General features: G+C 44.9%; 1 protein-coding gene across 1 annotated transcript in view; it reads right to left on the bottom strand.

Annotated features, from left to right (window-relative positions):
* Positions 1-252: 252 nt before the first annotated feature.
* The window catches only part of LOC111937206 (myosin-4-like), a 28,150-nt gene continuing 16,553 nt past the window's right edge, over positions 253-11,849 (bottom strand). Inside the window, exons 25-39 of the mRNA XM_086857766.1 lie at positions 11,099-11,488; positions 10,885-11,011; positions 10,355-10,473; positions 9,583-9,779; positions 8,893-9,076; positions 7,843-8,008; positions 6,938-7,062; positions 4,685-4,993; positions 4,392-4,595; positions 4,038-4,163; positions 2,745-2,915; positions 1,536-1,640; positions 1,361-1,456; positions 828-962; positions 253-478 (exon numbers count right to left, since the gene is read on the bottom strand). Of these exons, the coding sequence (XP_086713892.1) occupies positions 464-478; positions 828-962; positions 1,361-1,456; positions 1,536-1,640; positions 2,745-2,915; positions 4,038-4,163; positions 4,392-4,595; positions 4,685-4,993; positions 6,938-7,062; positions 7,843-8,008; positions 8,893-9,076; positions 9,583-9,779; positions 10,355-10,473; positions 10,885-11,011; positions 11,099-11,488 (2,469 nt within the window). The 3' untranslated portion in view covers positions 253-463. The remainder of the gene's footprint in view (positions 479-827; positions 963-1,360; positions 1,457-1,535; positions 1,641-2,744; positions 2,916-4,037; positions 4,164-4,391; positions 4,596-4,684; positions 4,994-6,937; positions 7,063-7,842; positions 8,009-8,892; positions 9,077-9,582; positions 9,780-10,354; positions 10,474-10,884; positions 11,012-11,098; positions 11,489-11,849) is intronic.

The raw sequence follows: 11,849 nt of genomic DNA, 5'->3' as shown, positions 1-11,849 counted from the left end.
ACACGGACACACGGACACACGGACACACGGGCAGACGGACACACGGGCAGACGGACACAGGCACGGACAGAGGGACACGGACAGACAGAGAGACTGAAAGATTGAGACAGACACGGACAGACAGAGAGAGAGACAGGCATGGGCACACAGACAGGAGCAGATAGACTGGGATACGGACACACAGACAGGGACAGACATGGACGGACAGACAGACACACACTTGTCAATCTCATAGCGAATCAACAGCCCATATAGTCACTAAAGCATCACCCAGGTTTATTTTATATACATATATATATATATATATATATATGTATAATTTCTCACAGCTTCACCTCAAGGTTGGCTAAATATATCAGTTACACACATGCACACTGGGTTACTAGAAAAAAGTAATGGATATCTGCTGGATGGACAGAAGTCTTTATCAGGAGGGAGCCTGCTGCAGCTCGGGTCAGGAACCTCATTTCTCTGATTTCTAAATACAGAAAAAGAAAGATAATGTAGAGGGTATTGGAACAAATGAGTTATTTGTGGTTTTGTTTCAGGTCTGTGGCTATTGCAATTGTTCTGCCATTTTATAATGAAGAAGTAATATCTCCCAATTGTGCTGAAAGACCTGGATTCTTAGAGTTGATTTGGTCTGACTCCTGTGGGGCACCAGAAGCACTTGCAAAGTGCAGGGGTTTTGAGTAAGTGACAATTCCTGGCCTTTCTTTATGAGGACACTCCAGTGGGAGTGGGAGGAATGCAGCTGTGGCTGTTTGGGCAGGGACCTTTGTGACACCACCTGCACAGGAAGGGTCCCTCTGCAGCCCCCGACTCACCTGGCCCTCCATGTCACGGCTTTTGGCTCTCAGCTTGTTAACCTGTCCTTCCGCAATATCCGCTCGTTCTTTCGCCTCTTCCAGCTCGTGCTGAGCCTTGCGGCACCGCGAGAGATTGATGTTTGCCTGTTCTTCCTGAAATCCAACGGCACAAATGGCATGGCCCTGTCACCTCTGACAGCTGCGGCCGTGCCACAGTGACCTGTGCTGGCCTCGCAGGTACAGCGTTGCCAGTACTCCGTGAGTTTGTGTTTAGTGCCAGCCACAGCCCTCGGGGGGCAGAACATCACCCCACTCAGCTCCAGGTGGGAAAACTGCCTTGTGTGGCTCCAAAAGTGCACCAGGTCCAGGATAACTACAGCCACGCCCGCTCTGTTGCGAGCCATGATAAAGAATATTCAAAGGCAATGGTCTTAGCTGCCCTGTCAAACTCAGTATTCAATTATTTTAATGATCTAGGGGAGCCCACCTTTCAGAAATCTCCACCCAGGCCCCACTTGAAAAGACTCCCCACTGGAAAGTCCTCCACTCACAGCTTCCTCAGCCTGTTTCTTGTACGCTTTCACTTTTAACTGCAGCTTGTCCACCAGGTCCTGGAGCCGAAGAATATTTTTCTTATCTTCTTCAGACTGTAGGAAGTGCAAATCGAGTCAGCCTTGGTGGATGAGCAGAGGTGATCCACGTGGGAGGGCAGGGGATTTGCAATACCTGGTAAGTGAGCTCCTTCAGCCTCCGTTCATATTTGCGAGCTCCTTTCAGGGATTCTATTCCCCGTTTCTGCTCAGAATGAAGCTCATTTTCTAACTCATTAATCTGAAACACAGAATCAAGAATGGCTGCTGATCCTGCTGCAGAAAAAGGGCCAGAGCAGGGCAGTGTCCTGAAGCTGCTTCTTGGGTCTAGACTAGCTAAAATATTCTCACCATGTTCTGCTGGTGATAACACAGTGTGTGAATCCATAGCTGTTTATAAAAGGAACTCAGCTGTGCATACCTAGAGCATTTGTAGTCAAAATTAGGCTTAAATATGTCAGAGAAGAAGAAATTGAAACAGGGAAGGGAAGGTACTATGAATGTTCAGCAGGTAAATGGGAAAAATCTGTTTCATTTTTTTATCTATCGTTTTATATCTTTGGGAGCAGCAGTGGCAAATACTGTTTAGGGACAGCATGGAAACCTGGCTGCTGTTCCTTTTCCACTTGTCAGCTTCCACAGGCATTGAATTAGAGATGTAAGGTGGCACATCTATGTCTGTGCCCCTCTGTAAACCTGCTCATTTCTGCTCCCTTTTTGAGCCTTTTACCAGCTGCCTCTACAGCCTTCCATGGCAGCAGGTTTCCGAATTTCACTGCCTACTCTGTAAAGCATTTATTTTTATTTATTTTAAAGGTGAAGATGGGCTGGTCTCTCCAAATGGCAGAGTCCTAGTCTTGTTTAGATAAAGCTTTATCTTGTAGATCCTTCCTGAGCTGCAGAGACCAGAACTGCACTCTAATATAGTGGCAACAATGTGTTGCCATACAACTCTGTCTTGTTCTCAGTGCCTTTCCTAATAAAGCCCAAAAATTTTTCTGTTTTAAGTTTTTGCTTCTATTGCACATTCAACAGCTTCTGAAGTCTGTCCATTACCAGTTCCAATTTCCTCCCCAAGTAAATATGACTTAAACTATTATTCCCTAGACAAAATTACCATCTAGGTCTCCCTGATTTCCATCTGCCCCCATTTTTGCCCACTCAGTTTTTTTGAGGTCACTCTCAAGTTCATCACCACAGTGCAATGTTTGGCTACTCAGGACAGCTCTCATCAAACCTGCTGGGAATACCTGGGGCTTTCCCTGTTTTCACCCTCCCAAGAGGTTCCAAAAACCAAGGGCCCTGTCAGAAACTTCACCTCAGTCTACCCAAGCCTTCACCATACCCTGGCCTCCAGCTTCTGGAGTTGTTTCTTCCCTCCCTTCAGTGCCAGCTGCTCAGCCTCTTCCAGACGGTGCTGCAGGTCCTTCACTGTCTGCTCCAGGTTCTTCTTCATCCTCTCCAGGTGGGCACTGGTGTCCTGCTCCTTCTTCAGCTCTTCTGCCATCATGGCTGCCTGGTTTGGTGCACAGTGATGTTACAAACATCCCCACCCCAGCAGTTCTGGGTGCCTGGGGGCAATGCCCAGCTTCACACTCGTGAGTGACTCTGCACTCTCAGTGGCCAGGGCTGTGCTAAGGCTCTGTCATACAAACACAATCACTCTCTCAAAGTCTGTGTTTCTAAAACTGCTTCACCTCAGAGAACAGAGTTGATATAAAGAAAAAAAATAATCAAGGCGTGCAAATGGCTTGCTACCAAACTTCTATTTTTTAAGTCTGTCAAAATTGAAGTATCTTGAAGTATTACCAGCTAGCACTCTGCCTCTCTGGGCTTCCTCATGACTGAGTATCTGGCTATTTAATGCTGCAATATGCCAAAGTCAGACTTCTAAGCAGTTTTTGTCAGTGAGATGACCTCAAACTGCACTGAAGAGCTTATGCCTGCTGAGGTCCTCAGAAGCTGGGATAGATAGCTGTCACCAATGTGGCAGAGCAGAGATCAGGGATCCTGCAGTGCTGCTGCTGGTGGGCAGTCAGGACCAAACACTGGTGCACCAGGATTTAATGGAATTGTGTCACCATTTTCTGTTTAATTTTTCACCCCTCCCAGATGGTCCCAGGTATTGTTACTTCTGATAATGTGGAACCTGTAGCCTCATTTAAATGAAACCTTTTTATCCTCTTTTTCTTTCTTACATGCCTAGCATTTGTATAGAATTGTGTAAGATTTTAGCCTTAATTTTGGCTTTTCTGTGCTTTGTCTAGACACGCCTTTGTTTGAAACTACTCTTTTTCTATTACAGTTTTGCCACCATCTGTTCTATCCTGCCTATTACATTTACTCTGGAAGCAAAAGTGAATAGGTATAGAGAAGGGGAGAGAAAATGCCTTTTCAATATAGACACCTAGCAGGACAGGAGGACCCTTTCTGAAGGAGTCTTCTGTGACAAGTACCAGGGCAATGGCTGCATGAGGCCCATGTGGAAGGGATTGTGTGTCTCAGATATTTTCTGTTGAAGAATTGCTTCTCCTCCACCTGATTGCTGCCTTTCTAAACTGTGAAAGTGACTGTGCAAAATGGCACACAAAAAAAGTGACTAGTACAAAATGGAAAGGAGGCAAGCAAGAGAACTCACATCTGTGATGGCTTTCTTTGCTTTCTCCTCTGCATTTCTGGCTTCCTGAATACTGTCTTCAACTTCAGTCTGTAAATGAGTTATGTCCACTTCCAGTCTCTTCTTGGTGTTGAGGAGGCTTGTGTTCTGTTGGGGCAATCAGCAGACAGGTCATTCCCACCTCATTTGTGCCATTTTCACCTTGTTTGTGCCATTTTCCCCTCGTTTGTGCCATTTTGACCTTGTTTCTGCCACTCCCACCCTATTTGTGCCATTCCCACCTCATTTCTGCCAGTTTCACCTCATTTGTGCCACGCCACCCCATTTGTGCCACTCCCACTTCATTTCTAGCAATCTCCAGGAGATGCCGAGTACCTGTGAGTGGAGCAGCTGCACTCTCTCACTGGCATCCGTCAGCTCCTGCTCAGAAACCCTGCGGGCTCGCTCGGTCTGCTCCATGGCAGCTCGCATCTCCTCCATTTCTGTTGTCATCAGACTGTTCCTGCGCTCTGCTATAGCAAGCTGCTCTTTCAGGTCATCGTTCTCTCTCAAGGCATCATCTAAATGGAGCTGGGAGTCCTTAAAAGGTGAAAGCACTTGTTGTGAGACCCAGAAGCAAGGAGAGGGAATGGCAAAGACCCACGGGACAGTAGCCTTGTGGTCCATACCTTGAGCTGCCCCTGCACAGCTTTAAGGTGTTTCTGTGTCTCTGCTGCCTGACAATTGGCATGGCTCAGCTGTATTTCCATGTCATTCAGATCTCCTTCCATCTTCTTTTTCAGCCTCAAAGCATCATTTCTGCTTCTGATCTCGGCATCCAGCATGGTTTGCATAGACTCTAACACCCTCTGGTGATTCCTCTTCAGCTGTTGAATTTCCTCATCTTTCTCTGCAGTCCTTCTGTCAACATCTGACTTCACCTGGTTCAGCTCCAGCTGGACACGTAAGATTTTCCCCTCTTCATGCTCTAAAGAGCCCTGTCAGGGTTGAAATATCATAGTTTGTCTCTGTAGTGTCCATTCCTGGGAAATGCCCATGCAGAAATGTGACCCTTTGCAGCTGGGAGGGCAGGTGTATTTGCCTTATTATTAAAAATAATCCCTATTTACCATGGACCTTTAGAGAAGACCAAGCACTGAAAAAGCTGACTGTTATTCCATACTCATTGTACCCCAGCTAGATATTAAATTTAGGAATAATATTCCTTGGGAAAATGCCTCAGATACCACAGGGTCTGGGCTCTGAAGGCTGTGGTGACACTGGGGACACAACACATCATGTGGAAATATTAAACAGGACAGCCAAGCCTCCTGCTCAGAAGCAGCCTGCCTTCTCTTGCATCTCCCTGCTGATTTCTGCTTTGTCCCACCCCAGTGACTGTGGGGGCAAGTTGCCCTTTCACACAATCTTCCCCTCTGGTACTCATTTCGTTCCCTCTGGTGTCCTCCAGCTTCAGATGTAGTACCAATGAAAAGCCTGAAGCTGGGTCTTTGCACCTAGTGGACAGAAATAAGCACATGCAGAGAATAAAACAGGTGATGTAGCCCTGGCATCCCTTTTAAAACATATTTTCCAGAGATGCCTGATTCTCCTTTTGGATGCTAGAATGAGCATGTGAGACTAATTCAGGATCAGACTGACCATATTTAGATGCATAAATTAGAGTAAATGGATTACATGATCACAATAACTCTTGCTCCTACTGCCTACCCATTTAGTGAGATCTAGAGATGTGCCAGTTGTTTTACAATTCTTTTTCAACGTAAGAGGAGTTAAAGAGAAAATAAAGTGAGGCTTTTATTAGTTGTGGACAACAAAAGACAAAAGGTCTGTCAAAAGTCTATACAAGGAAAATCCTGGATATAGGTATAAAATGTTTTACCCTGAGAACGATGTTGCACTGGAAAAGGTTGTCCAGCAATACTCTGAAATCCCCATCCTTGAAAATTTTAAAAACCACTTAGACAAGGCTTTGAGCAACCTAATGTAAGTTCAAAATTTGCCCTTCTTTGACCAGGAAGTTGACTAAAGACTTCTAGGGATCCTGTACAAGCTAAGTTAATTATGTGTCTCTGTGTTTGAGAGTATACCATGGGCAGCTCATGAAGTGCTCACAAAGATATTTTGTGGAGAATCATAGGTGGCTATACAGAAGTAATAAAATCTTTTCCAAGAGGCAGTCAGGAAAGATATAGAACAGAAGGCAGAGCCCAGACAAGAGGGAACTGAAGGAGCTACAATCTGGCATGGATTAGCAAAAAAAGTAAGATTTAAAGTAATGGGGAGCTGAGGGGTAGCCAAAGAGAGTAAGGTAGACAGGAATCATGGAATTGTGAGACCCAGTATGCAGCCTGTGCCAGCAGTGTGTGACAGTGCACCAGTGTAGTGTGAGATTCAGCAGACCCCCAGCAACCTCTCAATGTTCATCAGAACCTGTGTCCTGTGAACTGGCTCCCCTTTCAACCTGTTACTGACTCCTGCTCATGGAAAGTAGTGGAACTGAAGAAATGTTGCCTCAATTCTCTTCAGCATTCATCTTGCTTTGAGCAGATTGAGAAAACTTTTAAGTATGGATTTGACCTTCTCTGGAAACATCCTTTCTTAATTTGACTAGAAAACAAAACTGGCAGAGTTTTGAAATGCTGGTGACTTTTTTCAGCCTTCCTTGGGAGCAAATTCAAACAGATAGTGCCAAATGAGCTCAATTTTAGACTGGGGCTGAGAGGTTTTTGTGATGATAGCACAGCAAGGTATGGCACATTGGTATGGCAGGGGAGCAGTCCTTGTGCTTTTTGGTCTGTCTGTGCTGTCTTTCTGCACTTTTGGGACAGTTTCAGGATAAGCAGGAATATAAAATATATACCCAAATTTTCTCCATTTGTGATTTCTCTAAAAGCAAGCCCCTGACTGAGGACACTTGCCTCTGCTTCTTCTAATGCTGCTTGTAGGTCACACTTTTCTTGCTCAATTTGCTTCTTTGCTTTTTCCAGCCCGTGATTTGCTTTTCCAGACTCAGCAATCTGTTCAGTCAGATCAGAAATTTCCTCTGCAACCAGAAAACACATACTCAGCTCCTCTCAGACAGTGTGATCTGTGGCACCTGCAATTGCTTTCTGGCAGTGGGAGTGACAGAAGAGACTCTGGTGTCATGGGATGTAACAGTGAGAAGAAATAATACATCTTGTCTTGTGTGCAATCTTTATTTCTGATAACCTGCACATTCCAGTTCAGTGTGCAATTTGAAAATGAGAGGGACCAACTGAAGTGAGCTCAGAAAAAAATGTCAACTTTGTCTGGGTAGTGAAATTACATCTCCAGAGACAGTCATGTTTGATTGATTTCTTTGTGCTTAGATAATCCCCAGTGATCATTCAGTTCACAAAAAGGATCTGAATTGTATTTCCTTTCTATAATTAGTTTGCTTATTAAATGCTAATCCATTGTGCCACAGCTGCACAATCCTCCAATAATCAGGAGACAGACAACAGCCCTCCAGATTTTTTCCAGTGGCAGTGACTGAAGCAGTCTGAAAACACTGAGTATCATCATAATTTCTGCCTATTCAGTTAACTTGGTCCTTATCCATGCAAAGGATTATGATGGTTTGAAGAAGGGGGAACATCCTGAGGAAGCAGGATGCTGCAGAGATGAAAGTGTGTGCTTGCAGGTGACTTTATAATCAGCTGAACAGGGAAGAAAGTCACCACCTTTGTGGGAAAATCATAAAGAACAAAACCCTGGGAAGAGGCAGAGCTCTGGTAGTCCAGAAATGTGGAAGCATCTAAGGGCAGACAGTGAACCTGAGCTGACAGACACGTGAACTTACGCTGGAGGTTCTTGTTCTCCCGTCTGACAGTCTCAGCCTGGTCGAGCATTTCCTCATAGGCGTTCTTCATCCGGAAGATCTCGGTGCTGAGAGCGCGAGACTCCTTCTGGGCAGCCTCCAGCTCAGTCTGACTCTCCTGGTACTTCTGCTTCCATTCAGCCAGGATCTGGAGTGACAGGAGAAGAATGACCCGTTCTGAAACACTCCATCTCTGCACCTTTATGTGACAAGAACCCAAGAGGCCTGGCCTAGCCTAACAGCCCTTTGCTGTTGTACTCTGCCTGTGACAATAACTCCCTGTGATGCATACTCTGGTTGTTTTGGTGGGATCTACTTAAATTTGCCTCTTCAATCAACACTAGTGCATGCCCCAGGCTGTCAGGAAGGAGTTTGGATTGAAACCAGCCCGAACATAATGTAGTTGGTCTGAATGATATGTTTGGATATAAATGATATGAATGATAGGTCTGGATATGTGAGACTTGATAGTGTTACAGGAGCCAGTGGTCCTGGACTAAGCCCACCAAGAAAGGTCATTCTCTACCAATTCTCTCCTCAGTTTGATACCACAGACTTGTAAGATCCCTTTTTAGCACAGCCTTTTCACTCACACCAGGGTAGGCCAGAACACAGGGCTGTGCAGCATCACTTGATCCAACAGTGCAGATCCTTTAGTAAGAGCATTGAAGGCTGAAATAACATGAGTCTGAGGCTCTGCCTAACCTCAAGGTTAGACTGGCAGACTAGCACCAGGGCTTGTTAGCTTGCATGTGAGTACTCAGGCTGTTTGAGCAGTCTCTGTTGTGAAAACTTCATGCTTTTTAAAATTATCAGAAGGCTGCTTTATTATTTGCTGTGATCACCTGGGGTTACTCACACAGTGGCTTTTTCATTACCATATTTCCCTCTATGGTGTCCTTATCATAACTTTGCTTTGGGTAAAATGCAATTTCTTTTACTGTGAGTGCAGAACTTTGGTCATTTCAGAATTTGTCTTGTCCTATCAAATAGCTAATGATGTTTAGATCTGGCATGGTCTTTTGAACAAACCTTGTCAAAGTTCCTCTGCTTTTTATCGAATGCTGCACAGACTGCATGTGACCTCTCCACATCAATCATGAGGTCATCCACTTCCCCCTGCAGCTTCTGCTTTGTCTTCTCCAGTGAAGCACACTTTGCATTGACAGCCTCAATCTGCTCCTCTGACTCCTGCAGGCGCTGGGCCAGCTTCTTCCTGCAGGATGGGACATTCAGCACTGAGAAATAGAAAATTCTGACCTTCTCAGGAAATGAACGTGAAAGGAGTTTAGATGGGGAAGATGGGCAGAGAGAGCAATATATAGTGCTGTGGTGCTCAGAGCATGGGGTGGCACAGCACTCTGAAGTGATGTGCACAGACTGGGAGAATATGCACCAAGTATGAGCTGTACCAATATGGAGAGGGACCAAAAATATGCTTTCAATACTGACAGTGTAAAGAATGTGCTCTTTCAACTACTATTATGAACTTAATGCACTGGAATTCTCCTTTATGTAGGAGAATAAGCCTCAACCTGAGCCCCTAAGTTTCCACCCATACTTCTCTTTTAAATATCTACTCACTCCCCTTTTCACTTCTAATACATTAAAAAGCACACTGCTCTGCATATTACCACTACAAACATATTCTGATTTCCTTCAGTTCTTCACTTATTACACTTAAATATCCTTCTACTTTCTCCAAGCCATCCCTCCACGTACTTGGCCTCCTCGAGCTCCTCCGTGCGCTGAATGGCGTCTGTCTCGTATTTGGTTCTCCACTGAGCCACCTCGCTGTTGGCCTTGGACAGGGCTCTCTGCAGCTCCCCCTTGGCCTCCTGCTCCTCCTCATATTGTTCCCGGAGCAAGTCACAGTCGTGGCGAGCGGACTGCAGGGCGTGGGCCAGGGCATTCTTGGCCTTGGTAGTTAAAATTAAACAAGTTGTCAGAACACAAATAATTTGTGACTGGTTATTTTTCCTGTAGTCTGATAAAATATTCATATCTGCCTGTCCATGTGCTACAGTTGCTAGAGGAACAGAAGGAAGAAAATAAATAATGTGAGGGATTCTGGGTTTCAGGCTTGATGTTGTTAAGCAGGCTCAGGTGCTTGCCCATTTCTTCTGGGATAACAATTCTCAAACACATCTGCACCAGGTGTTTCAGGCAGAGGCAAAATAAATCCACCAACAGACAAAGTGCAAGCACTCCTGCTTTATTTCCTTTTTCTGGCTGCTGCTGTTTGCTTTGACTATGGGCACAGAGCTGCTTTCCTTCATTTCTCTCATGTTTTTGATCTTTAGAATGCATGATGAGAAGGACATAAACTGTCTTGCTTATTTAATTTTTAATGCCTCCCCTCTGTCTAATATTCCAAGGCAAAGTTCAAAATTTTCACTATTCTGATGTCTCTTCTCTGAGGAGAAATCTCATTTATTCTTTTTATCGCATTGATTTATTTTAAAATTTGTTGTTCCAAATGAAACCAAGTCACCTTATTTTCTTCCTCCAGTTGTCTCTTCAGCTCTTCAGTCTGCTGAGTGAATGTATGTTTGCCTCGAGTTAGCTGAGAAATCAAGGACTCCTTCTCCTCCAGTTGCCGAGTAAGTTCACCTAACAAGAAAAAGTCGATTTTCTTAGAGATACAAGACATAAAATAAATGAATGAGAGCAGCTAGTCATGTGGAAAGTGATTACAAGACATAAAGTGGTAAATTGAAGGGAGAGCAGTAATTGCATTCCCACCGATGGGAAAAGCTGTTAAAGAGAAATGCCGTGCTGGCATCAAAGAAAAGAAGACAAACCGACCACAAACTCACATGTTCATTTTGACTGACAGTACTCCTTCTGGTTTGGTTTTGTGTTTCCTTGGGTAGGTTTCTATGACTGCCACCAGGAGGAGATCCTACATTCTGAATTTTGTTCGGATCACCAAGTGATGAATATGTTACAAAACACACAGGCATTCAGGCAGCATAGTTAAGTACTTGACACTGGAGTAATACATTTCATCAAGGGACATACCATTCTCAGTCTGTAGGCGTGTTTTCTGTGTGTTCAGATCATTAATTAGCCTCACATGTTCATCATCTTTGGCTCTGACTTCACTGAACTGGTCTTCAAGAGCTCGGCACATCTTTTCCAGATTGCTCTGTGAAGAGATAGAAAACATCCCTGCGTTCATCGCGTTGTTCAGAAGTGCAATGCTAACATGAGAAATCCTTCTTCCTGTGCAAACCTTGGCTTTGGAGACAGACTCCATGTTGCTGGCCAAGTCATCAATCTCCATCTTCAGCTCACTCTTCTCCTTCTCCAGCTTCTGCTTCACACGTTGCAGGTTGTCGATCTGCTCCCCCAGCTCAGCGGTGCTGTCCGCGTGCTTCTTGCGCAGGGCGGCAGCCGTGGCTTCGTGCTGCAGCGTGGCCTCTTCCAGGTCCCGCCGCATCTTCTGGAACTCTGCCTCACGCTTCTTGTTCATCTCCACCTGAGCTGCTGTGGCCCCTCCTGCTTCCTCCAGGCGCTCGCTGATCTCCTCCAGCTCCCTGGACAGGTCGACTCTCTGCTTTTCAGACTTGGCACGGATGGCACGTTCAGCCTCAATTTCCTCCTCCAGTTCCTCTATCCGAGCCTATGAGAGTTAATTGGTTAAGAGAAGACTTTTGAAAGGACAGATTTAAAATTATCACTAAGGAATAAGGAGCAAACATTCACATCTGTTAATACAAGCATAAAAACAGAAGTACCGCCAGAAATTTCACTGTATTGTGCCCTAGGACAGGTAATACTCATTTTGGAACAATAGTGAGTGTAAAATCTGATCCTGTATGTTATAGCTCAGAATGGATTTATTATTGTGTGAAGGCTTCAGCTGAAGAAATAGAGGGGGTGTCACTGGAAAATGTAAAGGAATGTGAATTTCTAAGAAATTTCCTAGAAGTCAGGCCAGAACAAAGCACTGTCCTTTCTCCATCAGCAAACAGGATGGAAAG

This window comes from Cyanistes caeruleus, chromosome 19, assembly GCF_971803275.1.
Source record: "Cyanistes caeruleus chromosome 19, bCyaCae1.hap1.1, whole genome shotgun sequence".
Taxonomy (NCBI): domain Eukaryota; kingdom Metazoa; phylum Chordata; class Aves; order Passeriformes; family Paridae; genus Cyanistes; species Cyanistes caeruleus.
Note: the sequence above shows the minus strand (reverse complement) of the source record. Positions and strands in the feature narration are given on the sequence as shown.